Genomic DNA, 13,479 nt, shown 5'->3' with positions numbered 1-13,479 from the left:
ATCCAGAGTTGACTTGTTTTGGTATGATCTGTTGCTTTTAATAAGTAGTGATGTTATAATTACTACTCATATGGAACAGTTTTTAAAAAAATTTCTCCCTTTTGGCCCCAAATACAAAGGTTAACATGTCAGTGCTCTAAGAATTGAAATAAATAAAGCTGCATAATACTGAAGATCATTGTTCTAAATGTTACACAACCATACATACTTTGGTTGGTATAATTTATATAACTATGTATACACATTTTTTTTCAAACAAAGGTCAACAACGAAGATCCTTTTAGTTCAGCCACATCGAGCTCTGTCAACAATGTGGTCATTAAAAAAAATGTGCTTGAGGACACATCGGTCAGAAGTGAAGATGTACCCCCAGCACTGCCCCCAAAGATTGGAACTCCAACAAGACCCTGCCCACCACCACCTGGTATGAGAGTTGGTATCTATCCTAAATCAACTGAGATGCTTTTTCTCTTTCTGAAGAATACTGGTGTGAGCCTTACAGACTTAAATAAAGGGCTTTTAACAAAACAAGCCAAAAAACACGGCAGAAGCCTGCTATGGTCATCTGTTCTGACAGTACAGAATAATAGACATGAGTCTAAAAGACCAGCATGTGTAACGTGAACCACTTTTCTGGCAAGAGCTCATTTCTTCTTAAATCATTTTGGAGAGGCAGTAAATGGAAAGAGGATAGTATCAGTGAAATGGCTTGCCTTCTTGAGACTCATTGATTACCATGTACACACAGTTTCCTTCACTTTGTTGGTTTAATTAAGTTAATTTCTGTAAGAAAAGATTAATTTCAAGTCCCATTCTTTTCCTGACTGAGGTGAAGTCTTCCTTAAATCCTTCAATTTGAAAATATGTGGCCTTTTTGGTATCCAGAATTCAGCAACATAGCAATTTAAAAGAAAGTATTTTTCTTGAAGGAAAATAATATTTTACTTCACTTAATAAAAGACTTCTTTATTTTATAAAAGTCTTTTTTTTTGGTCTAGGAACAAATTCTTTTTTTTTTTTTTCCTAAAGATTATTTACTTATTTATTTGACAGAGAGAGAGAGAGAGATCACAAGTAGGTAGAGAGAGAAGGGGAAGCAGGCTCCCCGCTGAGCAGAGAGCCCGATGCAGGGCTCCATCTCAGGACCCTGAGATCATGATCTGAGCTGAAGGCAGAGGCTTAACCCACTGAGCCACCCAGGTGCCCCTGGTCTAGGAACAAATTCTTAATGTTTTTAGTGTTTTGCTTTTAACAAAGGTATTAAAGTTCATGAGAAGTGGCTAACAAGGTAATTCCCTGAGTAGAGATAGTGCTGCTAGGCTGTTACGTGAGAAGATACATCTGGTACATGGTTATTTTAATAATAATCTGTCATTCCTGGTTAATTTTTAGGCACAGTAGTTACAGACTTTTATGCTTGCCTTTCATAATAACCTCCCTGTGGTATTTCTTGGCCAGATAATTTTTCTCTTTTTTTACATAAAGTATACAATTGTTAATACTCAATTATCTTTTGAAAAATCAGGTAAACAAATTAAGTGACTTCTATCTTTTAAGGAAAAGTAGCCTATATCATATATTGCTGGAGGCTAAGGTTGTCAGAATGTATTAAAAAACAAATGAGCCAACAATCAATCCAACTAAAAATGGGCAGAAGACACGAATGGACTTTTCTCAAAAAACATATATGCTGAGTGAAATAAGTCAAACAGAGAGAGTTAATTATCACATGGTTTCACATACTTGTGGAGCATAAGGAAAAACATAGAGGACACTGGGAGATGGAGTGGAGAAGTGAGTTGTGGGAGATCAGAGGGAGAGACAAACCATGAGAGACTGTGGACTCTGAGAAACAAACAGAGTTTTGGAAGGGGGTGGTGAGCCTGGCAGTAGGTACTATGGAGGGCACGTATTGCATGGAGCACTGGGTATGGTGCATAAACAATGAATGCTGGAACACTGAAAAGAAATAAAATAAATGGGAGGGAAAAAAGCATACAAATGAACAACAGACACATGAAAAGATATTCAGTGTTACTTATCAGGGAAATGCAAATCAAAACTACAATGAAATCATACTCACACCTGTCAGAATGGCTGAAATTAAAAACACAAGAAAAAACAAGTGTTGGTGAGGTTATAGGGAAAAAGGAACCCTCATACACTGGTGGTGAGAATGCAGACTCATTGGCCACACTGGTGTGGCCAGTCTGGAAAACGGTATGGAGTTTCCTCAGAAATTTAAAAATAGAACTATCCTAGGATCCAGCAATCTCACTACTGGGTATTTACCCAAAGAATACAAAAACATTAATTCAAAGAGGTACATGTACCCGATGTTTATAGCAGCATTATTTACAATAGCCAAATAGTGAAAGCAACCCAGGTAAGTGTCCATCAATTGATGAATGGAGAAAGATGAATGGGGTATGTGGCGATGGGGGGTGTGTGTGCACAGAATGGAATATTACTCAGCCTTAAAAAAGAGTGAGATCTTGCCATTTACAATAACATGGTTGGATCTAGAGAGTATAAGGCTAAGTGAAATAAGTCAGAAAGATGAATACTATATGATTCCACTCATGTGGAAATTAAGAAACAAAACAAATGGATAAAGAAAGAAAGAGACAAACCAAACAAAAAACAGACCTTTATCTATAGAAAATAAACTGGTGGCTACCAGAAGGGAAGTGAGTGGGGGATGGGTGAAATAGATGAACGGTATTAAGAGTTACATTTACATGTTGAGCACTGAGTAATGTACAGAATTGTTGAATCACTATATCATACATCTGGAACTAATATAACATGTATGTTAATTATACTGGCATTAAATTTTTTAAAAAATGAGTCAGTTTGCTCATTTAAGTTCTATACCTGTGTATGACAATAGCGAAGTTATTTTATAATCCTAAGTAAAATGCATTGACTAAATCTAAGGATCTTCATCAAAATGAGTATATATAACTATAGAAGTATTAAGGAAAAAAGGATGATTTGTCAGAGAAAGCACTGGACTGGGAGCTTAAAGATGTGGGTGCTAATTCTGGATGTCCTTAGACTAGCTCTGTGATCTTGAGTGTGTAATTTAATATGTCTGGGCCTCAGCTATCTGAGCTGTTAGATGGTGGCAGTAACTCTTAATTTTGCCTACCTTCCCAGGAATGTTGGAAAAATCCAATGAGATACGAGATATAAACTTTTTTTAAAAAGATTTTATTTATTTATTTGACAGAGAGCACAAGTAGGCAGAGCAGTAGACAGAGGGAGAGGGAGAAGCAGGCTCCCCGCTGAGCAGGGAGCTTGATGTGGGGCTCAATCCCAGGACCCTGGGATCATGACCTGAGTCAAAGGCAGCTGCTTAACCTACTGAGCCACCCAGGTGGCCTGAGATTTGAACATCTTTTATAAGCTGCTACACTCACAGAAAGACTGTTAACGATTGCTATTACCAGTTTAACACATTTTAGGAAAAATGTGTATTTGAAAATATATTAACACCTATATTAATCATTTCCTCTTGAGAAGTACTAAGTTTAAGACTTTAAATTTGGAGAATTTGTTTGAAAATGGTGGTGAGTTCAGCAATGATACACTGTTGTTTGGTCAAAGATGAGTTTATCCACAACCACAAAGATTTAGGCCCCAGACTTCAAAACATTCTCTTTATTCTTGAATTTGAAATATTGTAGATGGCAAAAAGTAGGTGAGGCTTTCCAAGGTAATTCTTAATCGTGTTCCCAGGTATTATATACAGATCTAGAGAAAAAAAATCAGAAGAATATGGTCATTTTTCAAAGGTCATTTGCCCTTACTGCCACTAGTGGACAGCTGTATCAGGCTGAGGTTACAACAGCAGAGGCCATTTTTGTCTTTATTTTTTGTCATCCTCATCCTGTTTGATCCTGTCCTTTCCCTCTCTTTGGGAACACACTGCTTTGGGGACGATAAGGTTTACAGTCTGGGCAAAAAAGATTATTCCTGGCCCATTCCCTTCCCCTTTTCCCCCATTTAGGTACATAGAGCTGGAATGTATTTGAAAGGTTGTGTGTGAAAAATTTGAGGACAGACTATGGGTGTGTAGTCATTTAAGACCATACTAAGAGTGTATATTTTAGGCACTTACCTCCATTCCTCCACCCCCCAGTTCTTTAATGCTCTCTGTGATCATCTTCTTGTGTGTTTGTTTGCCTTATTTGCTGGTTGAGTTAATTGTAATGATTTTGATCCAGGGAAAAGACCCATCAACAAATTGGATTCTTCTGATCCTTTTAAACTGAATGATCCATTTCAGCCTTTCCCAGACAATGATAGCCCCAGAGAAAAAGATCCTGATATGTTTTGTGATTCATTCACTTCTACTACTACTACCACTACCACTACCAATAAAGAGGCTGACCCAAGCAATTTTGCTAACTTCAGTGCTGTAAGTACTGTGAATGGGCTGTTTGGGGGAAATATCTTTCCATTTACAGTTTAAAGAGTTTTCAGTGATTACTTTGGAGTCTGCCACATTTGCATCATTTCAACTAAATTTACCAACTTACTAAAAATAATCTATATTCCTCCCCCAAACAAAATTCCTGTTTGATTCGCTTTTGATGGTTCTAACATTGTTCCATTGCACAAATAATTTTAGTAGTCTTAGTCCTTGTGGTATATACCAGTTGTTTTTGCAAACCCTTCTCTTAGTCTTCGTAAACAGTATAAATAAAATTTGCAAATTGTTTTGGATGATGGTCCATTAGAGGGTCATTTGCTGTCTGCCCACTGGAGGAATAATGGCAATAATGAGGTTGTGTATTTGTAATTGTGTATGTGTGTCTGTGTATAGTTTTGATGGTTTCTGGAGACCTGTCAGCAACTATTACATGGGGAGATAAAGCCAGGGATTCTTTGACTAGAAAGTGAAACTCTGGTTTTCATATAGTAGCGTTTTAAAAATGTAAATGTTGATTTCATGAAGTAAATACAGTTGTCAAGAGCTAAACAGTCTTTAATTATTTGGACAGTTCTAATTCACTAGCCTTCCATATTTACTCTGCATTCTCCCAGAGCTGACTAAAATAGGCACACCGGTAAAACAATGGAAAGATGCTGTGATGACACATAGATAGGGCCAAAAGAGCACAGAAATGGGGCAACCAGCTATGGACATGTCACTCTGGAGCGACATAATGCAACAATATATATTCTATCATTATTTAGATAAAAAATGAAGTTCTTTATTTATTGCTTTATTTTTTTTCTAGCTTTTGAGTCTGTACTCTAAGTTCCATTCTTATGAATATGACAAAGCAGAATAGGAATCAGTATTTTGAATGTGGGAAAATGGAGTGTCAGAATTATACTGACTTAACTTTTGTTAGCTAGAGTTTGAGTTATTTCAAGCGAGAATCCAAAATTGCTTCCTTTGGGTGATTATAATCCTCTTAATATAAAATAACCTTCTGGCTATGGCACTTAATATCTTAAACATGATTTTAGCAAGTCAAAATCTCATTGGCATAAGTCTTGAACTATAGCAGAGGCATTTTGCTTATTTCATACTTCAGAATTTCAGCATGGTATAACATAAAGCAACTCATAATAAAAATGCCTGCCTGCTTGCCTTCCTTATGAAAGTTTTGTTAAGTATTGTAAGTTTTAAAGTCCCTCTAATTCACTAGGGGAAAAACTACCATTTTCAAAAAGCTTGACAGTTTTTTAAATTTCGTCCCATTGTGGTATTTCTTGGTATGACAGGACTTCAAACCAAGTAAAAATTTTTTATTTAGTATCTCTCAACGTTGCTGTTTTATGTAGACAAAAATATTTCCCTGACCTAATGTTAAGGTTTAAGTTTCTATTAGCGTTAAGTGTATGGTTTTATTCAGATCAAGTCAAAAAGTTCTTAGTGCCTGCAGAAACCTTTACAATGCATTAAAAAAATAATTTGATCCACATCTTGTTTATTATATCCATTACTACTTGTTTTATGTTTAGCAAAATCAGCGTATTCTTTGCTACATAATTTTTCTGTACCTGAGAGCAAGGATAAGGTAGGAAATCACCGGTGGGATTAAGTTGAAATGATTGATCATGTGAGGATGCTCCTGAAGTTGAATAGATGTTTTGCGTTAGATTAAAAGGCTAGCCCTCCCATTTGTAAATATCCTAATTCACCTTAAGTATTTCTGCTTTTTAAAAGTGGTTTAATGTTTAGTTTTATAAATGTTCTATCAGTAGACTTTAATAATTTTTCAAATTAGACCACATTTAATAACCGGTGAAACTGTGTTTTCAGGGAAAAAAAAGAAATTAACAAGTAATGAATAAGGCTATTCCCAAAGTCCTATAGGTGAAACAAGTAGTGAATGTTCTTTGTAATGACTGTTTTCCTTCTTTTCTTTGTTCATCTGTCTTTTAAATAACAGTATCCCTCTGAAGAAGATATGATTGAATGGGCCAAGAGGGAAAGTGAGAGAGAGGAAGAGCAGAGGCTTGCCCGACTAAATCAGCAAGAGCAGGAAGACTTAGAACTGGCTATTGCACTCAGCAAGTCGGAGATATCAGAAGCATGAAGAATTCTCCTGTCCTTTGTCAACCATACAATATTCTTCTTCCTAAATACTGAAGCTCTTTACAGTGTCTATCAAAACTACCTATGAGCATGGGAATACAAAAGGTTTGAGATTCCTGTAAATGTGACAAAAGTTTGTTTTTGGTTTTTTTGTTTGTTTCTTACTCCATTTCAGATTTGTCTTCCTGCCCTCCCCCCAACCCTGGCCCCTATAAAAGCAGTAACCCAGTCAGACAGCTTCACCTAGGCTCCTGTTCTGATGTGCATTTACTGTGAGCTTTTGCCTGCCTGTGCTACTTTTACTTGTAAAGCTAGAGAACCCAAGCTTCTGCCTTCTGGAATATAGAGAAATAGTTCATCCCTGTGCTACCTGTGTTCTGTAGTTAATCTGATGATAGCCAGTGGGTTTCTTAAAGTTTGCAGTATTCTTTGATTCGAATGGTCAAGGGAGGGGAAGGGAAAGAACAACCTATTTCTTATATGATAGTGCAAATTGGCTAGTTTAAAGCATATGTTTGTATTTCCTTATAGTTAAAATACTGTTCAGTTTTTTTATAGATAAGAAAAAATGCTTTGCATAAATTGACTCCATTATTGAAGGGATGCTTTAAGTTTGATCCATTATAGTTTCAGAATCAATCTTTTCCTAAATAAAAATGTTAAAGCCTCATGTGTGAAATATATTTTTAAAAAAATTTCTGTGGATTTAAAGAATTTTAGATGAACAGCTGTCCATAATTTTGAGTGCTAGACAATGGAGAATATGTATCACTTAAGATATACCTAGCAGTGTAAGGTTAGCAAAAATCTAACATGGCAGCCATTCTGCCATTGCTATGGCACTGTCCCCTTTAGTTCATGGTAGGTTTATTTTTGTACTTTGCAGAAGAAATTTTAGCATGTGAGAACTGGAAGGTACTTTAAACTTTTGTATATATATATTTTTGTTTTCTTTAATGAAGGCTCACTTAACTTGAAATGTAAAAACTTTCACTGAACACAAATGGGAAAAGTGACATGTATTAAATCTTATTAATTGCTTTTTATCCATCTTTGTGGTTAAAATAGTTTATTCTCTTCCTGGTTTTTGCCCAGAAAATTGGTGGGCTAGCAAGAAAATCTTGTTGTTGTTGTTTAATTGAGAGAGAAGAGACCTATCAAATTGTCAAAGTTCTTCATGTGTTAAAAGCCTGTCTCCTGTGAAATTGCGCTAGCAGGCAAGCTGAATTTGAAATAGACTGTGATGTAGGCTATAAACTGTGGAATAACCTTAGTTTTCTTTTAACATCAGTTACTGACTTAGGTAATGTATTAATACCAAGATAAAGAAAAATGCACCTACAAACTAATTAAAAGTCTTTGTGGTCACCAGGTCAAGATGGTATTGATCTGCATTAATCAGAGTAACTTACTGCCTAGCCTATGAATAAATTCCAAAATACCCAATTCATTTAATCTTGAAATGGTGCTTTTTTTCTCTCTCCACACACAGTTGGACTGCTGCAGTTTAAAGCAAACTTAACATCATGTTCTTGCACAGCTAACTTTTTTCTACTTTTATAAATTGAAACATTTCAGCATAAAAGTCATACATATGAAGCAAGGGCTGAATCATAATCATAAGGCTTTAATTTTGATAAACTAATCCAATGGCCTACAGATAGACTGCTAAAAGTTGATTGAGAAAGTAGTGTTGGGAGCTGTGATAGGTAGTCTTTTTGGTTTTTTTTTTTTCCCTTCCCCTTACACTTCAGGATAAAGGTAAGTTGACTTGAATAGACTTCTTTTGCACTGGGAAAATGAACAGATGTTTGAAATGCTTTTAAAATATTTTTTTTTTAATTAAAAAACCACTCTGGAAAATATTAAATATCTGTAACTTATAAACACCCACCTTCAATGTAATAAGTATACCCTAATCTTATGTATGTTTAACTGGATTACACAGATTCTTATCTTTTGTTAAAATATGTATACTCAGTGGACCAATATAATATTAAAGTATGTATATATTATATAAATCTCTCTCTCCATGCTCACTTGTGTAGGATGAGTGTTTTAGAGTCCTTTGTGATTACATTTTACTTTGTTGACTCTGGCTGCAGAGCCTATGCTTTCAAAGGACAGACAAGTATTCCTGAGAGCTCAGTGGCACTACTCACAAAGTTTTAATCACCTTCTACATATTTGTTCAAGTTTTGTTGGGCTCTCTTTATAGAATTTTCTGTTTCAAACTTCTAAATTATAGCCTGTAATTATGAGAACAATAAACTTTAAGTAATAATAAAGCATACTATCCATACATTCTATTTGAAATGGAGTTTTGCAGTTCTCTGTTGTGTCCATGCTATGTCCAGGAAGAGGTAGGTACACTGTCAGCACAGATTAATATGCGTAAACAGCTTGAGGCAGTGCCTAATGTAGAATACTCAATAAATGTTAACTATTATTTTTAGTTGCCATGTCCTGTTTCTGTGAAAGAAAGATGGAAAATGTATATGCATAGAGACAGTGCCTGAAACAGATGGTTTGTGTATATTTGTTGAGTGGGAATTTATGACATGGATCCTGGGAGGGCACCCTAGTATAAAAAATTCTTTACAGTCCTGGGATAGAATCCTTAGTCCACCATTTTTGAGAAAGATGACTTTGAAAAACTCATTTAATCTTCCTTAGCCTCATTTTTGTTATCTAGTGAATATAATAATACTTAACTCATAGGATCATTCTGAAGGATTTGACTTTGGCAGCTTTTTAATATTACATATTTTAAGTAAGCAAAATCTGCCATGTTACTATTAGTAGTAAAAATAGCCATTAGTTTCCTTGTGGCAGCCACACAAGAGCAGAGTATGGCAGGATAGGCATTTAGAAAGTTTCTTTCCTTCTGTGACCAAGTTGTTTTTGTTGGGTTTTTGTTGTTGTTGTTTTTTAAGGATTTTATTTATTTATTCAACAGAGAGAGAGAGATCACAAGTAGGCAGAGAGACAGGCAGAGAGAGAGGAGGAAGCAGGCTCCCTGCTGTGCAGAGAGCCTGATGTGGGGCTGAATCCCAGGACCCTGAGATCACAACCTGAGCTGAAGGCAGAGGCTTAACTCACTGAGCCACCCAGGTGCCCTATCTTTCCTTCTGTGACCAAGTTTTAATTGAAAGAAGTGTGCCTTAAACTGTAACCAAAAGAGGAGACATCATGCTTCCAGAAAAATCTCAAGGAAAACTATTGCAAGCAACAGTAGTAGCATTGGATCAGGCAGTAGTAGCATTAAAGCCCGCTGGATCAGGCTTTAAAGGAAAGGTGGAGAGATTTAACCAGTTAATGTGAAAGTTGGGGATAAAGTTCTCCCAGAATGTGGAGGCACCAGAGCAATTCCAGGTGACAGGGAATTACCTCTTAATTAGAGATGATGGCATTGGAAAGTATGTAGACTGAAATAAGTCATTATTGAAATGATTTTCATGTGAAGGAAGCTGCCCATTCCACTGAGGTTCTGAAATCTTTCACCTTGTAAATAATTTTCCATTTCTCTTTTATAATAAACTAATGATATTTACCAAAAAAAGAGAAAAAAGCTATTGGTTATTGGATACATGTTGTGTGTGAAGCACTAAACTGAGTACTTCATGTTGTTTTTCTGTTTAATCTTTACAAGAGTGCTGAGTGGCTCTATTTTGAAATGGGTAAACTGAGGCTCAAAAAAAGTAAAATAATGTGCTTCAGATCATGGCTAATAAGTAGATGCACCAGGAATTGAACTCTCTTCTCTCTGAGTCTAAAACATGATACTCTTTCCAGTTTGCCATGCATTGTCTCATTTTGTGTGGAAAAAGTTTGCTCCTAGGAAATGCTAGGAATAGGATATGGTAAATAATAACAACAAATAACATGTTAAGAACCAGGCAGGATCCTTACTTCTTTACATACATTAGTTCATTTAATCCTTACAACAGCAGTAACTCGTGTGTGTGTGTGTGTGTGTATGTGTGTGTGTGTAATAACGATAATCATCATTGTCTCCATTTTACAGAAGAGGTACCCTAAACCATAATTATGCAAGTAGTAAGTGGCAGAGCCTGCCATTTTTGAATTTAGGGAGCTGACTCCAGAGTTTTAACCACTACTTGCTATTTCTGTTAAAGGTGTGAAGCCATAGGAGAAATATAAATAGAATAATCCATGTGATCTCTGCTCTTGATTAATGAAATAGGCTTACTGTGTAGCACATGACATCTTACAAAACATTTTCTAATTCATTCTCCTATGTAATCCTTAAAAGAATTTCAGTCGTTTCTAACACATGAAAGCATTCAACCATTGTTATTAGTATTACCGTAAGTGATAAGTACATGGGGAGACGGCCAATATCACATTTATTAAAGAAATACAAATTTTTAGATCACAAAGTTCGCAAAAATGAAAAATAATCTATCAGTGCTAGCAAAGCTCTGGAAAATACATAAAAAAGTAGGCAAAGAGTAGTTTTTGAAGCGGTTGCTGCACAGATGAAGGGACAGGGCCTTCTGGGCAGAGGCCATGGCTATGTATAAAAGACAAAGGGGTAGGACACAGTATAGTGTACTAGCCAACAGCAAGTATTGAAGTAATTCACTGTGACTGGAGTTTAGGTCTGTGGGCAAAAGAGTGAAGTATTTGTGTTATAAGAAAGATCTTAATGGTGATATGGAGAATTGCTTTAGGGGAAACCAGGCAATGAAGAGGAGCAGGTGAAGGGTACTAGAGTCATTCAGGTGAGATGGTAAGGAGCTAAAAATGTGGCTATGGCTGAGGCCTGAGAGATGGGGACCAATTTAGAAGAAATAGCAGGTCTTCAAGTCTAATCTGATTAGGAGTAGATGTTCAGCGGAAAGGCATGGTTCACAAACTTCAGAGAGCATCAGGATCACCTGGAGGGCTTGTTAAAATACAGATTGTGACCCCATCCCCAGAGTTTCTCATTTCAGTAGGTCTAGAGTGGGACCCAAGAATTTGAAATTCTAACAAGTTCCCAGATGATGCTAAAGCTCCAGGGGAACCTAATTGGAGAACCACTGGAGTGGAGGCTATCTTCCAAGTCTCCATTTTGCAAGTTTTATTAAATCTACTCCCTTAGTTTGCCATGCTGTTGCACTTTGTCATTCTTTGTCATTTGACCTCTGGATTCTGTCTCACAATGTAAAGCACTTCCAGTCTTTATTGTGGATAGAGTTTTTTAAAAATAATTATTGGAAGCTAATGACACTGTGCCAGTAATATGTGAAATACTTACATAAAATGATTCATTTTATTCTCCATAACAGCCTTTTTTTTTTTTTAAGTTTATATTTATTTGACAGAACACAAGTAGCCAGAAAAGCAGGGAAGGGGAGAAACAGGCTCCCCGTGGAGCAGGGAGCCCAACGTGGGGTTCAATCTTAGGACCCTGGGATCATGACCTGAGCTGAAAGCAGCCATTTAACTGACTGAGCCACCCAGGTACCCTCATAACAATCCTTTAAGTTAGGTGCTGTTATTTCCCATTTTGTTGTTTGTCATTTCCAGTTTAAAGATGAGACGCGAAAAAGTTAAATAACTTGCCAAGATCCAGAACTAAAAAGTACCAAAGGCAGGATTCAGTACTCAGGAATTGGACTCCAGAATCCATGCTCAGTCATTCTTCTGTACTGAAAAAACTTACTTCAAGATACTTGATGCATAGATCTATAGGGTGCCTCACCATAAGTCTGAGTGTTGGAAATGTATAGTGAGAAAATCATTGTCATTCCATTCACCTTTTGCTAAGGAGTATTGTGTTCTAGGTACTGTGCCAGGCTAGGGATGGAGAAGATTCTTATGAAGGCCTTACCATCAGTGGTCATACAGTAGGAGGGATATACATTTACTCTCAACTAATTCCACACATTGCATACTGAGGATTAAGATAGGAATGCTGGGATACCCAGAGGAAGGAGAGAATATTTCTAGCCCAGAGGATTGGGGAAGGCTCCCAGAAGAGGTGCCCCCAGAACACAGTATGCTACTTCTAGCATTAGTAAAAAACATAGATGGTGACTTAAAAAAAATTTTTTTTTAAAGATTTTATTTATTTGACAGAGTGAGACAAGGAACACAGCAGGGGGAGTGGGGGAGGGAGAAGCAGGCTTCCCTCAGAGCAGGGAGCCTGATGCAGAACTGCATCCCAGGACCCTGGGATCATGACCTGAGCTGAGGCAGATGCTTAACGCCTGAGTCACTCAGGCACCCCGGTGACTCAAAATTTTTTTTAAAAAACATAGCTCTTACAAGGTCACAGTGTTTAATGTCAGGGCTCTGTTCACTGGGAAAGGCTGGCAAAAATCTCCCAGGAGGCCTCATGTGGAGCAGCATTTATTACTTGGTGAATTCAGCCTGGCCCAGGTCTGCCCTTCAAGTTTAGAAACCTGACTTTGATCAGTAAAACAGAGAGAGGGCTTCCATTACAATGGACAGATGTAGAGACCAGAACATCAGTATCCAGCAAAAGTTGCCACAGGACTTAGAGCACCTACAATTGGTTGAACAAGACTCCTCCCTTGCCAGTGGTGTCTGGATGCTTCCTGCCTCTGATGCTCCTCTCTCTTTGCAGCCAGGGCTGCCTGGCCCTCTGATGACACGTTTTCAGATATGTTTAATCAGGTTGCAGTCTGGTTTGGCTGGTTGGGTAGCTGTAGCTAGTGTGTCTCTGGGGTGATTTTGCATATCTTTGGTTTCATCCATTGTGAACTCCTGAGGCTGACTTGCCCAGTTTGAGTTGTTAGTGAAGTATCTCAGCCCCCACCTCCCCCCCACTTCGATTCCACTCTTTCAGTGGTCATACTATTGAGTGTATATATGCCAAGCCTACTCCCTGACTTGCCCTAACAATTCTGCCTTTTAAATCTCTCTCAAATCTATCCTCTCCA

At 37.2% G+C, this 13,479-nt stretch overlaps 1 protein-coding gene across 3 annotated transcripts in view; it reads left to right on the top strand.

The window, feature by feature from the left end:
• The window catches only part of EPS15 (epidermal growth factor receptor pathway substrate 15), a 146,421-nt gene extending 137,555 nt beyond the window's left edge, over positions 1-8,866 (top strand). The window contains exons 23-25 of one of the 3 annotated variants that reach the window (XM_044238213.1): positions 262-424; positions 4,233-4,426; positions 6,417-8,866. In XM_044238213.1, coding sequence (XP_044094148.1) covers positions 262-424; positions 4,233-4,426; positions 6,417-6,563 — 504 coding nt within the window. In that variant the 3' untranslated portion in view covers positions 6,564-8,866. The remainder of the gene's footprint in view (positions 1-261; positions 425-4,232; positions 4,427-6,416) is intronic. The other 2 variants (XM_044238211.1, XM_044238212.1) reach the window with 2 other exon arrangements.
• Positions 8,867-13,479: the final 4,613 nt, after the last annotated feature.

This window comes from Neovison vison, chromosome 2 (genome assembly GCF_020171115.1).
Source record: "Neovison vison isolate M4711 chromosome 2, ASM_NN_V1, whole genome shotgun sequence".
NCBI lineage: Eukaryota > Metazoa > Chordata > Mammalia > Carnivora > Mustelidae > Neogale > Neogale vison.
This window is presented reverse-complemented; position numbering and strand designations above follow the sequence as displayed.